The following is a 22,846-nucleotide window of genomic DNA, read 5'->3' as shown; positions in this document are numbered from 1 at the left end:
CCCTAAAGACCATGCCCTTGGATTAACCTGGCATTGTTCACCAGACACCCTTCAGTACCTTCACAGCCCATCCCGCCTCCAAGATGTGTCGATGCGCAACATCTATTGCATTCTTGTGGGCCAGTATGATCCTGTTGGATATATAATCCCCTTTTCCACCAGGGCCAAAGTCTTAGTCCAGCAGGAACAGCAGGGGAATTTTCAGGTCTCCTTTGGGCTGGTCAGATCTTGTGTCACTCTCAAACAGATCAGCAGATCAGTTCTGGGGTCACTGGCACGGATATGTTATTTTATTTTATTTTTTTATGGTGATTCAGGTCAGATCTGCACCAGCTTATTTTGTTAGCATATTACTACTGAATCAAGGAATAGCAAGCATTTCTAGAATTTGTGGATTATTATGATGAAGTGTTTTTATTATATACTGATTTCACTATCTCACATATTAGCTGTGGCTGGAAGTAGACTTTGATAGGGGAAACATCTGATAAGGAGTGTTTACTGATATTTCTGAGCCAAGAAAGTTTTTGTTGGGACTTTGCCTCATGTTGAACAGAACAAATTTGCTGATGACTGTGAATGTGAGTGTCAGTTGTTTTTGGGCAGCAGTGGTCTGGTAGGAGGGATCTGTTGGGCAATATTTGGTTAAGTTTAGTTCCTGTATCTATGCCAAAGGGTGGGGTAAAGTGTATAAAACTTTTAGTAAAAGAAAAGACTTGCTAATAACTGTAGTGTGTAAGTATTCTTCGAGCATGTAAAAGAGATATTAAAGCAGCATTTCACATGATTCAGTTCTGTGTTCAGTATTCTTATTTTCCCCTTACTTATGTTTTTTAATTTTTTTTTTTAGTTTTGTTACTCATGTAAAACGAGTCAGCAACAGTCAACTGCTGGCTGCCTCAATCTTTAAACAATGATAAAAATACAAACACATACACCCCAGTTTGTTTAAATGTTCAGTTATTCCATTATTGTGTTATTCCATCTAAAAATCAAAACGTTGGATAAATATGTTAATTTAAATAATCACAAAGAAGTTCATACTAATAAAAACACTTCAAGTCACTACTAGACAATGTTCATATTTTACTGAGCTGACAACAGTGATGCACAAACAAAATGTCAAATGCAGGCAACAGGCCTTTGACAAACATATAACTACTACTAATACTACTACTTAAAGACACAGATAGAGCATGCTGAGGCCTGCCTAGAATCCTGTTTGTAGTCCTAACTTCATCAGCTCTAGCCAAGGAACAGTATCCTTCAGTGAATTTTTACAGGTCCACCAGTGCATTTGGGACTTAGACAATTGTACAATTGTAGTTGATGAACATAATTAAGCTTGTGTGTTAAAAGTAAATGAAATTTAGGCTAACTCTTATTTCTAAAGATGTTATTATGACCCTTTGTTTTTACAGATGATTGATTTTTTTTTTGTACAAATTCTGTCACATTAATTAATGTGGTTTTAAAAATTAAAAACAAAAACTGAAGTATCCCAAAGCAGAATTATTAGGTGGCATATTTCATTGTGGTTAAATTTAGGGCCTCAAGTGTCAATCAGTATCCATCAAATGTAGAATGTATTATCTGTTCCAGTTTTCACTCTGCCATTGAGGAACAAGTAAACATCTTAAAAGGAAGCCAGACTCTTGCAAGTCTTTACTGGGGAGTCTAGTTGCGTTGGGGAAGCAGTGAGGGCATAATATACAGAGACACAAAAACAGGTAATCACTCACGCCACATAGTCTACTAGTTTAATAAAAAAGAGAATCTCCTTATGTGAATGCTTTTACTAACATCATTAGAAAAATAGAACAGCAAAGCTTACAAATATTAAGTAAATATTTTATTTACAACAGAGCACTTTTTAAATATGTCATGCATATAAAGTGAGCTAAATCTGTGTATGTACTTAATTGTTCGCCCAGCAAGAAAGCTCCTATAGAAGGTAGTCTTGATGGCGTCTCATGCAGATTGGGTGCGACGAGATTTAAAGAGTGTAAAGGGATGACAGACAGCTAGAATCAGGAGATCTGATGAAGTAGTACTAAGTAAAGTAAAGTGTTGAACTATTATTAATTATTATTTGATTTAATTTGACTTGGAGTAGGTTTACTTGCCTAATAATGTATTGCCATATTTGTTGTATCCAGTACGGCAGTATTTTCCCAAACCTTTGCAGTGCAATCATTGTGACTTGGTGATATCATTCATTGTTTATTGAAATTGTTTATATCAACCTGCTTTAATGGAGCATATTTTACTACTTATAATGAATTTGCCATCTTATTTTCATGGTCAGTTATAGTATGTAATGTTATCATGATAGCATAGAATGTGTAACCTAATTGTTCTCCGTGGATCTGTTTGTTTCCTGTAGACCACACACTCACCTACCCCTATACCCACAAATAAACTGGTAAAGTTCTGCCTCCTGTGTTTGATCAACAAACCTTGGCAACAGCTATGGCACCCACACCTCTTAGTCTCACCTACAGTGATGCTTGCTAATGGTCAGACTGTCCAATTAAATCTTAACATTTGTATGCATCATCTAACATCAATGTTGTGGGAATTCAAGTTGAATCCACTGACACTGGTGGAAATTCTTGAGACTTATAATAATGTGATTGAAATATCTGTATTAAAACTAAAAAGGTTAATCAAATTAGCTGATCTAAAGACAGATGGTAAATGTTTATCAGCCAAATGAATGATTCCGTATAGATCATCAAACTTCATTTTCATTAAGGATGCTGGTCCTCATTATGCGGGGCTTCATCAGATCTACAATTACAAACAGCTCATACAGCAAAAAATCCTCCAGCTTCAAACATGTCAGAGTGAAACAATTTCAGATGGCATGAGGCTTTATTAGACATTGAGTGGAATTGTTACAGTTTCTAGGTTCTGACTAAAAGTTCTACAAACATTACGGAAATCCAATCCTAAAAAAACAACCTAAAATACATTCTGCATAAAAGAAATACTCCATATACATGTTTGTAGAGTTTTGCAACAACCAATGACATCACAAGGACACACTTATGCCATGGGTATTTTGTGAGCATGAATGAAACAAGGAACATTTCAATAATGAGAGTATGGTGATTCTGGTTCAAGTTTTACAGATAAGGAACTTTATATGCTGTATAAAACAGAGGCAGCCTTAAGACATTTGATGACCATAGGCTTCTATGTTACATTCAAAGCTGAGTTAAATGGTTAAAGAAAAATACAAGAGAAAACAAAACTCAGTCCTTGACATTTTATTGTCATGGTGACATCAATGAAAGGATAAGCAGAATTAGGCAGAAGGCAGTGCATAATTTAAAAATTCAGTGATTATTCTGTACACATTTAAGGTATGGCTACTGGTGAGCAGGAATACATGTATACAAAAAATGTTTAAAGCTCAGTTATTGCTTTGCATTATGTTTTCAGTGTCAAGAGAAAATCCCAGTGTACCAGTGTATGACTTTTACTCTTATTTACCTGCTGCTTTGGTTTTCAGCTGCTTCTGAATATAGTAGCCAACCAGTATCTGAGGACGTTGTCCGTAACTGTGAAGAAGTTCGTGAGAGCTGCTCAGCTGATCCCCCTTCAGTCGATCCAGTAATGTCACACAAACCACAGCCGCTTTATGCAACAAGAAATGAATGATGGAAACTGAGCAACGTTTGAAGACAAAATTGTGCATTTTTCAACAATGAAAAAATTGCCAGCTATAATATAATCTGATATTGCATCTTTCTTACCTCGTAGACCACTCAGCTTGCACATAGCAGCAAAAGCTGATGATTCCATTTCAATATTACAGACCCCTGCATCTTTGGCTTTGCTGAGGTAGTCCTGTTTATCCTTCTCAGTGTAGGAGCAGAAAGCACCATCCAAACGGGCTTGCCCTGGGTGATTGATGACGGAGAATGGAGAAGGTAGACAGGAGGATAGCAAGAGATGCACATTACACCTGAACCATTGTACATGTGTGTGAACAAAGTCATTAACATATCGATGCAGCAAAACATACCTTCATAGAAATCCAGTGTACACATGGTGTTGCCTATCACTGTCTCAAACTGGTTCAGCTCCTTGCTGCACTGCAACAGCTCCTCAGCCAGGCTTTGGTCCAGATCAGTATTGCGCACCACCGTCCTCCCCAGGATCACCTGCTCAAACTTGGGCAGGAAGGTTGCATCCACAGACTGTTTGGTAACAACAACAGTGCCAGGATCAAGCCCTAAAAACCAAGAATGGTAACTGAGATACACAATTTCTAGACTAAAAATACAGAAAGCATAAATTAAAGGACATCTCTCATACATGTTCAAATGACATAATGAACTGATAAAGACTATATTAAGGTGAGTCAGCATCATGTTCATTTTCAAATTAAACACTTATTCCTAAACACTTATTCCGCTTATTCATAAGATATTTCATTCAAGATTTATAGCATACTTCATCATAAAGGATTTCAGTGACTAACTTAAATAAAAGTTAAAAATAAAACTGGAGAAATAACATTATGTAAAAGCAACTATTTACAAAAGCCATATTGGACAACACTTCCCTTAAGTCTAAAAGAATGGGGGCTCCCTCTTGTGGTCAAAATAAGAAAATGTGTCTTTATGAACAAACCAAGAACTCAACTGTCATCCATGACCACAATAACTAACATATCTCATGGCAAGGACATGTGACCACACAAAGAGTCTAAGGCAAATCACATAATTTCCTCGTAGATTTCATGTTATCAAATGGTAAGGAGAAGTCGGTAAGTAATTTCCAACAATTGTTTACAGATTGTTTTGTTTTTAATTCACTATATCACAATTCCAGTGGGTCAGAAGTTTACATACTCAAAGTTGACTGTGCCTTGAAACTGCTTGGAAAATTCCAGCTAATGGTGTCATCGCTTTAGAAGCTTCTGATTTTACAGCCTACCTTCAAACTTGGTGCCTCTTTGCTTGACATTATGGGAAAATCAAAAGCCAAGATGTCAGAAAAAAATAGTATGCAAGGTATTGGAGTGGCCATCACAAAGCCCTGACTTCAATTCAATTGAAAATTTGTGTGCAGAACTGAGAGGGGTGTGTGTGTGAGCAAGGAGACCTACAATAAATCATTCTCTATACTATTATTGACTTTTCACATTGTTAAAAGGAAGTTGTGACCCCAACTGGCCTCAGACAGGCAGTGTTTATTAGGATTAAATGTCAGGATTAGTGCAAAACTGAGTTTAAATGTATTTGACTAAGATGCATGTAATCTTCTGACATTAACTGTGTGATTTGATAATGCAACAAATGTGAAATCAGATGTATTATAAGGCATTTACGTAACAAATAATATTTCCAAATAACAAGCTTACCAATTCCACCTGATGTCCCAATGCGTATAATTGTAACATCTGTGCAACGTGCATGATGGAGGAGTTTTATTAACTCATGCAACATTATGGCAATAGATGGAATGCCCATGCCATGCTGAAAATAAAGCAGACAGTTTTTTTTAATTGGAGGACACAAAGCATGCAGAAATTTGTCCTGTATTTGTTTTGTATGAGTAGTATAGCATTTGTTTACAACAAATAATAAAATTATCTTGAGGTTTTTGTTCATACATACACTGACGGAGAGTACAGGGCCAATTTTGTACATGGCATAGCGGTCTGTTCCAGCACAGATATTTGGGTACTCTGATTTGGGGTCTTCCATACTGAGCTCAGCAGCAATGTACTCAGTGAATGATTTCATTCTCCAGGGGCTGCCCCCAACACACACAAACTAAAAGAAAACACACACAAGAAAAACATAAATATTTGCTATAAAAAAAAATGATTATGGAGGTGATTTTTTTTCCACAAATGAGTGCCATAAAAATCATTACTTTGACATCACCAAACATAGCTGGTAGGTCATGAGTTCCTGTTCCGAGACTGAAGTGGTAGAGGATGTCATCTTTCAGTGTATCCAGGTGTGGGTTGTGCACACAAACGCGGCTTTAAAGGGGAAAAAGAACAGATATTAAAGGGTCAGTTCTAGTCTTATCTAGCCATGCAGTTACTTTCAGTATTATCTTTTAAGGTTTGAGTCATTTGTCTCTTGAGGGCTCTCTTGTAGCCACCCAAGTACAGTGGAGGCGGGAATTGCTTTTGTGACACTCACAGCCGAAACATTACATTTGAAAACCCATAGACGTTGATGTGAAAAGTTTTCATCAGGGCTACTTTCTACTACTCAGGTGCCAGCTTATCAAGTATGCCGAGCTAAAACTAAAGCATTCTAATACAACAGCCCTGCACTAAACCCTGCCTTCATTAAAGCAGTGATGGGAAGGTTACTTCTGAAATCTAATAGGTTACCGATTACTTATTACCCTGTTTAAAATGTGATAAGTCATGTAACTGTTTTAATTACTTCATCAAACTAATGTAACTTATTACATTTGATTACTGTTTGATTACTTTTAAGTACCTTTAATTTAGTCTGTTGGTGCCCTGTAGAAATTTCACAACCTTATGACCTCTCCAAGTTCATATGTAATGAAAACATTATGCTGGATTAAGTTAGTGGGTGTTATTAGATCTCACACCTATTACCAATCTGACAATCCGCAATGTCTGCAAATATGCCAAAAGGCAGCATCCCTGCAAGGCCAAAAGATGCAAAGCAAGAGAATGAATGTTACATTCTACATTTAAGCTGTTTACCGAAAATAATATATTCAGATGCAATCTCTTTGTAATTCCCAACATTTTTATTAGTAACTGTAATTTAATTACAGATTTCTATGTATACAAATAACCAAATGTGCAGGTTTGCTATACAGTCGTTTGGTGACAGCAGAATAACATTTTACTAGCAGCATTAGCTGTGATATTTCCTTACAGCAGACATTTTCCACTTCAGTAGGCACTTCAGCACATTTCACCATGAAAAAGTTTTATGTATGGACTGCGATTAAAAAACTAAATCTACCATTATGTCACACAATAATCAGGTAATGGGTGTAATATTATTCAACAGAGACATCCTGCTGTAATCTTTGTTCCTGCAGCTGTTCATGCTGTCCACTCTCTTCGGATTCGGGCTTGAACATGTACATTGACAAGTTGCCATTTTCAATCAATCAAGTTATGTTTTTTAGTTTTAGTTACTTGTTACTTAGTTTTACAGTTTACTTTCAGACTGGGAAGAGGATGACAGGGTGCTCAAAAGCACTGGATGCCGCCCCTCAGCAAGTTTCCTGAAGTGATACTGCCTGTTTCAGTCAGAGGCTTAACTGATGGCTGCATAACAGGCAGTTTGAGTGGATCATGTAAAGCTACTCTAGTGAAGTCCCAGAATAAAATTATAGATCTGGATGTGAGCATAATAGGTCCCCTTTAATGCCACACTATTTACAACCTGCTACATCCATGGTATGGTCTAATACTACTTAGCTAATGGTTGGCTGACTGCCGTGTAATATACTCAACATGATGGAAATTATTCCAAAAGTCGATGTAACATTTGATTGTGTGATCAGTTATAGCCGACTATTGTATGTAAATGTGGCAGGTGGCCCCGAGTAAAAATAAAAGTGGTGATGGTGGTTCAGGCTCATTCAATGCTGGTGTGCAGGGGAGACAAGAGTGCAGGAACAACTAGTAGGTCTAACGCTGTTTTCTGTGTGTGTTTTATGCTGTCGGGTATGAATTTGTGTGACACTTAATGTTTTCTTGTATTTCAGACCCGTTTCCCTGTAGGGAAGAAGATCAACGTACCAGGTGTTTTATAGTTTTGCCATATAGTATTTTACATTTCAATATTTGTATGATAAAGTGTTTTTGAGATTTTCAATATTTATTTCCCTGGATAGAATAAGTGGTCCATTAGCTGCTCTTGTCATGGAACTATTTTTGTTGTTTGCTGGGGTGGACTAGTTTTCTTTATTGTTGTTTGTTTGTTTTGTTCTTTTTTTATCTTCTTGCTTCCTCCACCAATCAGTAACTTGGACAAAGCCTTCAGGACAGGTTTAAGGAGGTTAATTGTTTGCAATGAAAATAATAACGTGTGTAAACTTTGGAACGTGTAACTCCCTTGGAGTGGAAGACTTATTGCTTACAGTGTGTATGAGTGTGTAGTGGAACTCAGCCCTGTTCATGATAGCTGGGAAAGTAACTGTGAGGAGGTTAAACTGGGCGAATATAAACTGAACTGTAACAAAAGCTCTTTACTATTTATCCCATTGATTATCATTTCTTATGCTAGTGACCTGCTGTGGGTGTAACCTTAATTGCCATCGTAGCAACAATGGTTACATAACCGTCGAAACGTGCCACAACTTAACCGTGCACGTGCATGCATGCGCGCGTGTCATAGGTGCGCTCCGGTACTTAAACAAATAGCGCTATACATCTGCCAGAGAACACAACAAAAACGTTAGGACATGAATTCAGGACTGGACTGGAACTTCTCACCTGCTGCATGACACGTTTGGCTTGTCGTCCTTTGAATCCATCTTCCTGAAAACAGCTGTGTCCGAAAAAAATGTATTCAGTTACCAGGAACAAAACCAACCTCTAACACCTGAATGCTAAAACAAACTGGGGTGTATGCTTAACCGTAAATGTGGTAAGGAATTAGCCTCACCTTAAACTCAATTAGCACAATTAAGACACATTTTTCACATTTAACACCCCAGCATATAATCAGACATCGCAGCACACAGCACTGACGTTCACAGCAGGGGGAAAAAAGAGACAATTAGCTACATCTTCATATTAAAGATAAGCCAAAAGGACTGTAAAAAGCTATAATACAGACAACAGGCAGACACCCACCTTTGGTATGTTGCTGCAAGACTGTCCTTTCCTCCGCTTCCCACAAATTAATTTCGCCTTCTGGACATCGTCGACACCGCAACGCGAGGATCCAGCCCACGCTGAAGTTACGTCGGGCACGTCACAAGCGTCATAACTATCCCAGTATGGAATGCAGGATGTAGACTACTCTGCCTCGGTCACGAACAAAGGTGACGAAACAGCAGATGTGCAATATCCACGCTCAGTGATGTCAGCTGAGGGAATAACCACAGCGTGTTATGAACCTCATATTTCCAACTGATCCCAGGCAGCTTCATAAAAACAGTTTGATTGTATTTCCGTATTTTTGCAGTGTGCACCAAATTAAATTAAAGGCCTTTTCAAAATCGCACAGAATGCAATCCAAGGTCAAAGGTGCTATTTCATGGATGGAAAACAAACATAAGGCTACAAGTACACATTTATCGAAATTTATTTCTGTATGTACATCCCAGTTGAATATCACAATAATTCCTTGTCACATATAATAATAATAATCAATTAACAGGACCTGGAACCATGCATGTAAGGATTAGCCTACTGAACATACATACGGGGCATAGGGTCAAGGGTCCCTGGAGCCTCTGTGTGAAGCAGCTTCTTACATTTCTTGTTTGAACGTCACAGAGTTCAGTTAAGAGACTAGAAACACCCAAAGAGATAAAAAAAAGCACAACAACGACCACAGAGACAAAAAACAACCACAAAGAGAGGCAAAACGACCACAAAAAGACAAACCAGCACAAAGACACTCTAAACCAGTGCAGAGACAAAATGTCCACAAATAGACACAAAACAACCACAAAGATATATAAAATGAACACAGACACACAAAGACTAACTACTCAGTCTGCAGGTTCTATATAGCAGTGGTTCTCAAAGTGGGGTCCGGGTACGCCCAGAGGTCCTTAAGGGGGTTAATGGGAGTCCCAAGCAAAAAGACGAATAACTTATTTTCACTATAATTTCACCCATAAGTAACACAATAGCAGAATGTATTTTGGTCATGGGTTTGAAACTTTTTGTAACAAAATATGTAAAAGCAAAAATCTTATCTGATGGTGGACCCTGGGACACAGTCTTACCAAATGGACGTCTGTGGTCTTATTTGTCAGAGCTATATCGGAGGGGTGGGGGGCCTTTTACTTTTTTGTGTGCACTGTCTCAACTGTGCATGACTGGTCCCAAATAAGCTATGGAAAATTGATTGATGGATCAACCAATTAAATATAAATAATGAATTTGTTCATTTTAAGTTTTTGCTAAACTCATCACTCCATTATGAGCCGATCGCTTCTCACTTTGTCTCCCAACAGCCTCAAGTTACTGTCTACAGCATATATATTGAATATTGAAAACATTTGTAATTGAAATGAAATGTAATGCCTTCTAAGGCCTTATTTTAAGGGAATAGAATTCAGTGCTTTTTCAAGACTTTTCAAAACCTGCAGATACCCTGTATTTCGATCACGGTGGTGATAACCACATACTTCTCAAACCCAAAAGAATGATAACCCTAATGTTCCTGAGTGATTAGTCTAAGATTACTCATCAAATTTCCTTGCAGAGTTCACTGTTGTGCCCCATAGGTGAATTCAAGTGTTTTTGTGAAAATGGTGTACAAGATCTTACTAGAACATTCACCTTAATTTATTTAGTACTGAATCTTATTCTGTGCCTGTGAAAACTCAATACTATGTTTATATTAATGGATGTATTTAAAGGCTAAAAAACCTTGAATCCTATTACAAGTCTATTTTCACTTGATATTGAGTGCCCTCAATACATAACAGTATCTAATTCACTCCATGGTAAAAAAAAGTTTAACAGAAAATCTTGTGGAAATATTGATTTATAGTGATGATGTTGAGCAAGATGTAAAAAAAAACTAGAAAATGTTTCTTTATTCCAGTTGAGAGAGACCACATTAGTTCATATACTGTAAAAAATTAAAATTCAAGGTTTGATTCTGTACCATTATAGGTGTATTAACTTATTTTTTCAATTGTTAGTGTCAGCAACTTGTTAATATCTTCCTGATGATATTAGCCCAATATTCACCCTCATTTAACCTATGTTTTAATCTCCACTAACCCAAGGGAAAACCTGGCTCTTTAGCAGCTAAATGCTTCCCTATGTTCACCAGATACTCGCAAATTTTGTCATCCCTTTGGTGCTAGGAAGGTAGCATACAGCTGCCAGCTGAGGATGTGATGATAAGATCAGAGTTGTAAGCCAGAAAACCAAACACAATCAGCTGGAAGGGGCTGCAGAGTTGGGTGACGTTTCTCTATGGTATGTCACTACGAGCATCACCTTTCATATGACACACAGTCCTTTGATACATTGTAAATGTTCATTATTGCAGCTTTAAGTTTGAATTACATGCCAGAAAGAAAATGTCAATACACCAAACTGTTGAGTCAAACTGTCCTTTATGAGAGAAGAAATTAACATGTTTGGTAAGACATGTTAAATCACAATGCTGATATAACCCCAGCTGATGGCAAACATCATTTTGTTCACTGTCACTTTAAGAAGTCTGTTTTTTATGATTCCAGTATGAGTAATGACGAGTCTGCATAAAAGGGCAATTTTCCCCCATAGTTTTTTGAAAAGTAGCCATTAATATCTTATGTTTAGACCATTTCTACACAATATAAATACTTCACCGTAGCCAAAATCCTACACAGCAGAAAATATAAGTTAAAGTGCAACACTCATACTTAAGCAAATAAAGTGGTGTTTAGTATTATGACTTGTGCAACTTCACTTCAAATAGTTATCAAATAATAAACATGCAAAATAAATGTCACGAGTTAAATAAAATTCAACAAGAAAAGTAAAAAGGTAAAAACAAACACTCTTTGGGGTAAACAGTGAACACCAGTGCAAATTTTTTAAGGTGAGTGAAGTCTTACTGCCGCCCTAAAAACAGAAAGAAATATTGAAAAATTATTATTTTTTACTCTTCATGTCTGTGACTTTATCAAGATACCACACTGAATTTAACAAAGTAAAAAGCACCTAACACCCACAGTCAAGCATACAGTAAGACAATGATAGAACAACCAGTAATGAGCCAGGGCTAATACGTTCTGTGCATAAAAACAATGTAGTTGTCAAACAGTAATTTGCACTCAATTCAAATCATTATATAGATTGTGTCATTTGTTACTGTATCAAAGGGGTGTGATAACCTCAAACTGAGTTTACATACAGTTTAAAGATTAAACTTACATCTCCTCTTTTCCACCTCCCATTTCATGAAGCCTTAGGTCCCCAGGATCTCTCTGTTAAAGATAGTATAAAAACACAATTAAATCCAAACAGCACAGTTATAACTATTTTGACCATTTAGTGAAGATACCACATTAAAACTGAATGAAAACAGCCAACTTACTGCCTCAGTTAAGACTATGGGGTGCTCTGGCAAGAATTCCGGCTTCTTCCTGGCCTCAGGACAACTTGCCAACCCAATTAAAAAATCTCTTGTGTAAGATATTCTGCCTACAAGTATAGATGTACATACATATATTAAAAATTTAAAATCAACATTATAAGAGAGGAAAAAAGTAGGTACTCTGACAGTACAAGGGGCATCTGTCACACCAGTACTCTAAATAACAACCTCCCAACTTGAAGTAAACACATAAGCATTACAATAGGCATCATGTGTCATTAAAACATTTTGTCTTACCTTCGTTATGTTTTTGGAGGTTGACAATCTTGTAGAACTGCTCTATGCTAATATCTGTCTGTCAAGCACAAGATTAAAAAACTTGAAAAAACTTAATCTTGTCTAAATTGGCCAATTAATTGGAAAATTTAAATCATTTTAATGAAAAGTTTAAGCAAAATTGCCATTTAGTGTTCTCAGGTGTGATGATTTGCTGCTTTGTATCATTGTAAACTGATTATCTTTGGGGTTTTAACTTTTGAAAGTAACAGAATAAGCAATATGAAGACCACAACTTTTGTTGTCTGGTTTGACATGTTACACTGAGAAATTGACAGAATAATCAATAACAATAATAAAAAATTAAAAAAAACAGTTTGTTATAACCCTAAAATATTACATTCTTTAGGATTTCTTACCTCTTGATCCACTTCCTCCATCAGTGCCTGTGCACATGTAGCAGCATTTATTTGGGGCTCTAAATGGAGTGATAGAATTCTCTTAAAAGCACTCCCTTAAATATGAACACAATAAGAATAAATTAACAGAAACCTCTGATCCTTCAAGTTTGACCAACTGGTGCAGATTACTTACCCATGTCAATATGGATGCAGCGACGCAGGGGTCTCGCAGGCTCCAGATGTTTCTGGAGGATCCTTCTCCTTGATACCTCCATGTCTGGTGTCATTAAGGTTCAGACATGTTTTAAGCCTACTACACTCTACAAGGCTCACTCATGACATTTATACTAAGTAGTGCTGTATTAATACAGACAGACATTACTAATGTTTCAATATATTATTTTTTTGTGCATTCCAAAGTGGGGCTTGCAGACCATTGGGGAATCTGTAATGAGTTGTATGCTAGGAATAGTTAAAATTCTGTTACTCAAAACATTATGAGAAATGTATATTAGGCCTACTATTTTGATGTCAGGCTTCAGATGATCTTTCCTAATTCATAGAAGGCAGGTATGAAATAGAATAAAGTATTAAAAGAATTAAAGTAGTAGTAAAGTAAGTTTAAGTTTCTAAAATGGAGTTCCTTGGAAAAAATAAATACTAAAAAAATATTCACAATTACACTTTGCAGTGGCTGATTTTGGGAGGACCTCGTCCGAATGTAGCATAACAGCTAACGTAGGCAATTGTGGATTATATAGATTACAGAAACGACTTAACTCGGTCCTATTATCTTAGCTGACAGTTAATATACTACAATCAACTTCACTTAAATTAATAACATGTGAACACTAGCAGTAAAAACGATTTCTAAATCCCTTTGTACCTAAACTGTAGAGACAGTTTCGGAAACAGGTGGAAAATTCCTGTTGCCCATTGTAACGTGTTTCATGGCAGACATCTGTGTAAACCGTAGTCTGCATGATAACGGCGAGCGGCTACCATTAGCAGTTGTGTTTAACGTTTACGAATCACTGCTCATCACTTGTTTTACTTATTTAACGGTCGTGTCTGTGTATAAAAATCTTACACAGTCCCACTATAACAATATTAACGCAACAAAATCACAGTAAACCAGCTAACGTTGACTGCTGGCAAATGCAACTTTATAATTATGCAGAAGTTTGAACATTGAGAAACGATCATTCTAGCTAGCGATACTGGTCTAATAACTCATATGGGCACGTTCAGGATTGTCATCATCGCCGTTTTACTTTAAAAACAAGACATATAATGTTTAATTATTCACCTGTGGTTTTATCAAATTCCCGCAGCGTGGTTTTCTGTCTGCTCACCTCACCGGTGTCATGCTAGTCGAAGCAAAACCATAACTTCCGGTACATAACTTTCACAATAAAATCTTAATTTTTTTATGTAGATGTACAGGATCATGTCAGTTTCACCTGATCTTAAAGGGAATAGCTTAAGAAATGAGCAGACAATATAGCTGTGGCTTACATTTGATACTATACATTTTAAATAATGTGGCTGTCATAACCTAATAGTCATAGTAATCAAGGCCAGAAATGCTTCCAAGTTGCATTTGCCTTTTTGAAAATAAAGAGAAAACTGGTTAAAAAAATTTTCACTCTCTTACACACCAAGGATTTGTAACAATATAATTATGATACATTTAGCTCTTCAATAGGGTGCTTAAGTCTTTGCTGTGGAGTTCATTTATCACGTTCCATTTAAATCCAGATTGTGATCTTTCAGGGGCTGTTAAAATGTTCAAAGTAAAATCCAAATGGTGTACCAGTAACTAATATACTGGAGGATTTCATGCACCTGAATCTACCACATATCATGTAAGTATATGTTTAATTGTTTTAATTAACTTAAAAGTTTATGACATTTTATTAAAATCTGCTTTACACCCAAAGATGAGGCATAATTGTGTGTGTTAATGTGCATCACTGCAACTTTCACTGTCAAAATCCATCTCATAAGTAAACCTAGAGGATGCTACACATTGCTGGTGAAAAAGTCTTATATCAGAGGAAGAGGCACTGTTTAAAATACATATTATTTTTTAAGTCATGCTCTAAGACTGATGGATTTTTATAAAATGAAAATACTGTACATCCAAACTTAATACTCAATGACAAACACAGAAAACACTTTATTTACAGGTTGATGTCAGAAAGCAAAATTTGTTTGCATCATCAACAGAACTGTGATGAAAAACCTACAATAATTCAATAACCAAAAATAGTAAAATGAAAATTTTCAACACGGTGTTACAAGTTGAATTAAACAAAAATATTTCAGTGAGAAAACCAAACCTCCAGTATTTCACTTTAAGATGATAACTGTATACAAAACCAATAATAAATCAACAGACTATAATGCCTCATCACTAAAACAAAATGCAGTTGGGAAAATAAACATAACTAAATTCGCTGTTCAATGAACCCATGCCACATTAATCAAAATGAGAAACAGAAGGCAATTGTTTCCCTTAAATAAACATTGTGTACATGTCCAAACCACACTGCTAGGGCATGTTAGTGGCATGAAACGCAATGTCACTCTCAAACAAATAGTAGCTTTATTTTTCTTGGACCTATTGGTCTTCCACTCAGTTCCTCTACTGCTGTTAAGGCCTCCCGCCGAGACTCAAATACTACAGTCGCAGAGCCTTTAGGTTTTCCACTCTGGTCATACAGCAGTGAGACAGACCCAGGGATAATGCGATATCCATAGCAAAAGTCATAGATTTCCTCGCTTCTGATTTGGAATGGTAAGTTGATTAACTTTACACAAGTGGGACCATCAAAATGCTGCAATGAGGGGCCAGAGTCATCACGAACACCATTACCCCTGTCACGTGGAGCACAGGGGCCCGCTGCATAAGGCTCATAATCACAGCCTCCATGGACTTGAGCCTGGACATTAGTCATTGGCATATTACCATCATGAGGCATCCTAAAGTCAGTGTACTCAGTTTCACCAGGGCGATAGGATGCCTCGCTGCTCCTGCCCGAGTACCACTCCTCTCGTGGCAGTGGCTCTTGCTCAGCTGGCTCTTGTGCCATTGGGGGCTCAACACCCAACTGCTGCATCTGAGAACGTGAAATGCAGTTCAGCATGACTTCTGACCCAAGAAACCGTCGTCCATTGAGAGAGAGTGCCCTCATAGCCTCTGCCTCAGACTGGAAGAGAATCAAAGCCTTCCCCACCCCAGCACCTTTATGGTCAAGCAACAAGAACACCTTGTCCTCATTGATATTAAACCCGTGGAAGAAGTCCATGATCTCAACTTTCCTTACATCAAATGGCAGGTTCCGCACAAACACACACACTTTCTCAGAGTCATAAGGATCACTGGGGTAAGATGGAGGCCTCTCCTGAAACCGTTCACTGAGGTAAGATGGAGGCCTCTCCTGAATCCGTTCAGAGTCTCCAGACGCTGGGACATCCATACTCTGAGATTCAAGAAGGGTGATCATGCTCTCTCTTGAGATTGGACGGGTATAAACCCACCGATTAAAAAATAGTCTTTTTTCATGAGTTAAGGCTTCACAGTAGTCACGCTGATTCTTGAACAACACAAATGAAGATCTAGTTCTTCTTCCATCACTGTCAATCAAGTGCAGGATCTGGTCATCCTCAAGCTTTGTATGATGAAAAAGCTTTTTTATGTCTTCTTTTTCAACAGTATAGGATAAATTGTCCATTAAAACACAGTACTCATCATCAGAAGGAGCCATAGGCCTCTGGGCCAAAGGTGATTGTGACTTCGCACGATGTTGAAGATTCCTCTGATTGCGAATGGGTGATCTCTCCCTTTCAAAGTTGTCATCCCTGTTGACAACCATTGGTACTCTACCAGTAGCTCGATGCCAATCATGTACTGTTGTCATGGAAACCTCCACATACCTTGACCCGATGTATTTCCTATCCCTCTTCAGGCCTTCGTTTGCATCCTGTCTTGTTCCAAATTTGACAAGACCTCTCCCATTGTTTGCGCCATATTCGTTTTTCAATAAGATTATTTCATCAATAAGTAAACCACTGAAAAAATCACGTACTTCCCTTTCAGTCACAGAGAAAGGCATTCCTTTTAGAAACACACACAAAAAGTCATCACTATTGTTTGAAGCCCTCTGGTGCTGAGGGGGAGGGGTATGACCCGATCTGCTACCTGATCTCCTGCCCGCCTCAGGGCCCAAAGATTTTCTAGCACGTCTTGCATTCTCCTCAAATCGCCTCCTTTGATCCAGCTCTACATTTTTTGTACTTCTTTCAAGCATGTTCTGCATCTCTGCTTTACTACTGAGTAGCAGTGTAACAGGTGAATCCTTAATGCAACCCCCTGACCGTGTCATGGCTCTCCTTGCATCTTCATCCGAAGCAAAGATAATGAAAGCTTCATCTCGCTCCCCACCAATTATATGAACCCCTCCATCTGGAATTTTGAGGCCGGTGAAGAACTTGCGAATATCCTCAGAACCTGCTGTGACTCTCAGTCCCTGTAAACGGATGACGACTGCCATGCTGAAGCACAAATAACAGCACCTGCAGACAGAAGGGTATAGAATAGCATTATTGCCAACAGAGCTTCTCCAGCTCAGCGTCATTTTCCTTGTATCCGAATATTACACCACTGAATCTGAATAGCAATGTGAGGTAAAGGAGATCAGAGACAAGGTGACACCATCACGATCAATGTCCACAAAACCACCTTAAAACAGACAAAACTACAAAATTCAGATTGGTGACATTAACTATAACAGTTCAACAGACACCACAACTTGCGACACACAATATCAACTTAAAGCATCTGCCCTTTGTGTTGAAGTGGCAGTCAAATTAATTAAGTAAAGTATGAACAACCCATCCCTTTCGCTCCAAAATCTTATTCAGTGTACATTCAGTTCCACACAACTTCATCATTACTGAGATATTTTCAATAACACCAATGGCACAGCATTGATCTGTATATTCAAAAATCACATCACTCAGCATCAAACACTAGCCATTAAAAACAGTCTGACAGTGATCTGTCTGCCATAATCATTTACCTTTTTGCTCTTGATCAGTTTCTACTGAGGCATTGGAAAACAAAAATTAACCATATTATCTACTGGTGCAGAAAATGCTGTGCACACGTCACAGTTACACCAACTCACACATGGCAAGCTATTCTAATTCATCACATATAATCTAATATACCTATACATATGTATCTTGCAAATTAAACATTTCAAAGGCCACCTCTTTATTTAACAACACAGCTGAAAAGGTTATAGGCCTTTGGAAGATTGAAGGCTAATAGACTAAACGTGTCACCTCCCAGAAAGCACCAATTCACAGAGCACTCAACACAGCCATTATTTTCCCTCAAAGACCAGCATTAATCCTGCATACAGGTGTTGCACGTCACAATGGTAGTTAAAAAACTGACTTGGTCCATTTATTCAGCAAACGAGGTGGTCAATAACACCACGATTGAACAAGTATTTCTTCGTTGCATATGATGGGGCCTTCATAATAGGACAGCCTTGTTGATCCATGATAAATTCAGTCTTGAAATGCAGACTTCGAAGGAGGCAGTTCTTCAACTGATACACAGCTGCTACTTATCAAGGACAATAACACCATCATCTAATGTCACTGTTGTCATGGCATGCTAACTACAGGCCATTTGCATTAGCAACATCAGCATCAGCTTTGATCCAACCAAAGCAGCACCACATCTGTCACGGTAGCAAAAACATTCTGTTGTGGATCACATAGTTTGACAATCTACACCACTTCTGCAATCTGTTGTCTGCTCCAGAGACTAGCATTCCGGTTTATCCAAAAACAGCAGTGTCCCCTTTTATTGTGTTTTCTTCGTCTGTCCACTCGCCTTAGCACCACTTAGTCCTTGATACACCAATGCAAACTGATACAGTATTACACTTGTTCCGTAGCAAGTGTGATTGTCTTCTCATTGACGTTCCTCAACATCATATCTTCGAAACAATTTATTGTGAAAGCGTCACAACTTTGAAGAGATACTTCTTTGCTAACTTTTTGTTTACTAACTACTATGCAGGTCATCCAGCCTTGACCATTCAATTGTAGAACACACTAGAATTAAACACATAGAAATGGTGCGCATATGGGCTGTCATGTAACTAAAACTTCTTCCATTAATAATAATTATTAAATTTATGACATGTTTGACAACAGTCATTCTTGATCATTATTTGCGTTCCCCGTTCAGTTCCCAAATATGGCTTATGAATGCAATGCTATGTGACAGCTGAATGGCAAATTTCTGTAGTCAGACTTTCACTTCAGCATTTAATGCACCGCCATGAAAGAAATTCACATATGGCTCCATGATTTTAATACTATTACACTACATCCATTGTAATATGACCAGCTGCTTAGTTCTAGACATTTGAACCAAAGCCCAAAATATATAAAGTGAAACCAAACAACAATTTATGACTGATTATGCTTCATTATGGCTAAGTATGGCTACCAGATACCACGCCATACTACACCAAATAATTGGCAAAGGTTTGTATCAATTATTCAGGCATCGAAACCTCAGAGCAGCTAAAGTTAGCCAACCGATAGCTGCCGATATAACTTAAATACCAGTCGCTAAGGAAAACGAGCCATTGCCGATTAGCAAATCAATTGCGTGACACCTTACTACGGCTTCCAGGTTATCGATCCACGTAGTTAAATCCATCGTGCATGACAAATTGACTGAGGAACAGTGTCACTCCAGCTTAGCTAACCAGAAACACGTACACCACATGTACATGCTAACTACCTTGTCGCCATTAATATCAACAGTATTTCATCAACCAACCGCAACGCTAATTGGCATTACAATGATAAAACACAGAATATTACACTACGGTTACCGCCTACGCAACTTTTTTGATGCATTTGTTAAGTCGGTGGCAAACAAATCTCACAAAATGTCAAGTTTAGCCAACGTTGGCTATGTAGCTAGCTAGGCCTCGCGCTTGATGAGGACATATTCTTTACAAATAACGCCACAATATAGCTATCTAACCAACGGCAAAACTTACACAATTCACAACCACAGACTCTCCTGTAAAATTGAGAATAGAGGAGATAATCGGGTTAATCGTGTTCAGCTTCTTGACGACCTCGTCTGAAAGTATATAAGGGAAGTGTCCAGCTACTGCTAATGGCAGCTGCAAACCAACTTGTGAGATCCATGCTGCCCATGGATGTAGTAAAATGATACCGCCACCTACTGTTCCGGAGTGTCTGAGGTACAGTGTTGCACTAAGTGCGTGTTCTAAACTACAAATAATAACACTTTATTTTATACATTCACCTTATTTCTTACTATAATCGAATCAAGAATTGTGTAACATTCAGTCAAAGTCCCACTCTTCCACAGCAGTGAACAGTTGGTGCCAGTGGGCTCTTGTATCGTCACGGTCAAGAGCAGTGGGAACAACTCTGAACACTACATATCTCATTCTCTCCTGGGCTTTGAAATCAGACAGCATACATGAAAACATGTATGTTGCTTAGGCAGGACTGTTGAGAGCACCACCTTTTCCCATGAATACGTATGAGACAATTACAATTTATAACTCATTATTTCTAGTATTGTTGTGTGGGGAGCACACATTAAATACTTAATGTCATGATCTCGACGTAACAAGATTGCATCTTGTCACACATACTTGAAATTTGCTGTGTGGAAACTATCCAAGTTTTGCTGAGAGTTCCATGTATATACAGAACAGTGCCTTTGAGGCCCTTGAGCTGTCTAGATTCTTATTCATCATGCAATGACATCAGGGGTGCGTCTGATCAGTCCCATATTCATTATGCAGTAACATCAAAACACAGCCAGTCATAAAAAGCTATTTTCAGCTACAGGAAGAGCAGAGACTCCTGCAAGAGACCCTCACAGAACCCTGATCTCAACGAGTCAGACGCTGAGACAGCCTAAATCCACATAGGAACTGTGTCTAAGTTTTCCAAGATGCTTGGTACAACCTACCTGCCAAGTACCTTGAAAAACTGAGTGCAAGTGTACCCTAGGAGAATTGGTGTTTTAAAGGCAAAGGTTGGTAACACCAAATGCTGACTTTTTTTTTTTTTTTTTGAAGTTAATTGATAAATAAAAACTATTCATTGTATTATTTTGAGAACATCCTCAGTTTACGTTTAGTGTCTTAAACATTTGGGGTGCTACATATTTTTATTCAATAGCCAGAATGAAATACAGAGGACCCTCCGTGTCGGGCTCTCATTTCTTTCCCCCTCTCTCCGCTCATTATGTCTTAGCATTTGATAACAAAGTAGTGAAGCTTTTAGTTTTATCTCTGTATTTTTTTTATTTAGTAAGTCGCTGCTGATAGCTCGAATCGGCGGTGCGCTCCAGGGTTCGCGCCAGCTGTGCACCCACATCATGTGATGTTGTTGAACACAGCAGCCACAGCCATAGAGACACTGTGAGGACCAGTGTGGAATAAAAGGTATCCCAAAGACATGTTCACAGTCCTTCCAGTAGCTTAGATTGCCAGTTTTATTGTAACGTACAGGTTGGCCAGACTAAGACATTTTCTGAGGGCTTGGTTTTCGTGATTATCTGTCATTTCGATCTCTCCTCCAACTCTTGGCTAACTATGTGAGCCCATGCTAGCTCGATAGTACCAAGAATCACCCAGGCTGAAGCTGGGGCGCAGCAGCAGCGGAGCCACTGAGCCGACGATCATTTCCGACAGCTCCGTATGGATTTGACGTCGGCATACATTGTTGCTTGATGTTATACCAAGGGCCGATTACCAGCGATTTCAAAGATGGGGGAACCTTGTGACCTTAAGCACGTCGTAAAGTGAGTATCTCGTGAATCGATGATCTCTGCTTAGTTTTACGCTGATTTTGGTAAAACCATTTCACTACACACAGGACAAAACATCATTAGCCAACATGCTAGTAAAGCCGGGTGCACAGACTCGAGTATATGGGTCCATTACATCCTAAAACGGAAACGCATATGAAACCCTTCCTGCGTTTTCATAAAATTAGAAAAGTAACGAGCTCCCCAGTAGTTGAGAAAACCGTAATTACCAAGACTTTACCCCCTCGGTACAACTCAAACAGCGTTTAGTAAAATATAAGTTAACAGCAGCGTTAGCCAACTAGCTGCTAGTCACGACAGTTAGCCACCATAGCTAGCGTTAGCTACTGATGCTAGTGGAGTTCTTGGCTAGCCGTCTTCGTTTTCACAAACAAATGTGGTTGTTTACTTCTGCTGTGCGATCTGAAATTATGTTAAACGTCACACTTATAGCATTTCCGAGCACACAATTGTTGGTTAGTCAACATTAATTTACGAATTATACATAGCACAACACCAGCTGACGCTATCTGCAAAGATGGCCAACGAAAGCTCTCTTTTAGTGTTAGCTCACCCAAGTTAGCTTAGCTGGTTCTGATATATATTTTTTTATAAACCGGCGTCATAGTCGAATAGCTACGTTCATCTCGGTTTTCCTGCCTGCTTATTACTTATATATGTGCTGTAGTGGGACTAATTAGCACGTCGTGATAGAATATTTAACGAAATTGGTAGGGTTGCTGCACATCCTCTACTCGTTTTCACAGTAGGTAGATTCATCCATTTAAAGGCCATGTTTTGGCTGCATCCACTCCTCCCGCACAGGCCATGCGCTAGTCAGTTTACTAATTTGCTTCAAAGCACTCAGTTTGTTTTCATAAGAATGTCGATGTGTTCTTTAATAGAAATCCCCACTATGCAGACACCCTTTGTTTTCTGTAGGCCATTTGCTTGCGCTTTACATGTCTCATAATGAAATGCATGTCCTTTCCTCGCCCTGCATC

The 22,846-nt window shown here is 38.3% G+C and overlaps 3 protein-coding genes across 3 annotated transcripts; all 3 read right to left on the bottom strand.

Annotated features, from left to right (window-relative positions):
• Nucleotides 1-2,873: 2,873 nt before the first annotated feature.
• Nucleotides 2,874-8,946, bottom strand: LOC111236781 (uridine phosphorylase 1-like). The gene is made up of 8 exons (XM_022765637.1): nt 8,837-8,946; nt 8,474-8,528; nt 5,899-6,010; nt 5,637-5,795; nt 5,381-5,495; nt 4,037-4,246; nt 3,765-3,911; nt 2,874-3,645 (listed from the first exon to the last, which is right to left on the bottom strand). The coding sequence occupies exons 2-8, from the start codon at nt 8,512-8,514 to the stop codon at nt 3,494-3,496; spliced, it is 936 nt and encodes a 311-aa protein (XP_022621358.1). The 5' UTR covers nt 8,515-8,528; nt 8,837-8,946; the 3' UTR covers nt 2,874-3,493.
• Nucleotides 8,947-11,130: 2,184 nt separating this feature from the next.
• Nucleotides 11,131-14,359, bottom strand: cunh8orf88 (chromosome unknown C8orf88 homolog). The gene is made up of 7 exons (XM_022765692.1): nt 14,247-14,359; nt 13,131-13,214; nt 12,956-13,014; nt 12,558-12,615; nt 12,261-12,367; nt 12,098-12,150; nt 11,131-11,785 (listed from the first exon to the last, which is right to left on the bottom strand). The coding sequence occupies exons 2-7, from the start codon at nt 13,210-13,212 to the stop codon at nt 11,758-11,760; spliced, it is 387 nt and encodes a 128-aa protein (XP_022621413.1). The 5' UTR covers nt 13,213-13,214; nt 14,247-14,359; the 3' UTR covers nt 11,131-11,757.
• Nucleotides 14,360-15,061: 702 nt separating this feature from the next.
• rbm12b (RNA binding motif protein 12B) lies at nt 15,062-20,166 on the bottom strand. Its single transcript, XM_022765691.1, has 2 exons — nt 20,044-20,166; nt 15,062-17,518 (listed from the first exon to the last, which is right to left on the bottom strand). The coding sequence occupies exon 2, from the start codon at nt 17,494-17,496 to the stop codon at nt 15,532-15,534; it is 1,965 nt and encodes a 654-aa protein (XP_022621412.1). The 5' UTR covers nt 17,497-17,518; nt 20,044-20,166; the 3' UTR covers nt 15,062-15,531.
• Nucleotides 20,167-22,846: the final 2,680 nt, after the last annotated feature.

This window comes from Seriola dumerili, unplaced genomic scaffold (genome assembly GCF_002260705.1).
Source record: "Seriola dumerili isolate Sdu_G_001 unplaced genomic scaffold, Sdu_1.0 BDQW01000723.1, whole genome shotgun sequence".
NCBI classification, from domain to species: domain Eukaryota; kingdom Metazoa; phylum Chordata; class Actinopteri; order Carangiformes; family Carangidae; genus Seriola; species Seriola dumerili.
Note: the sequence above shows the minus strand (reverse complement) of the source record. Positions and strands in the feature narration are given on the sequence as shown.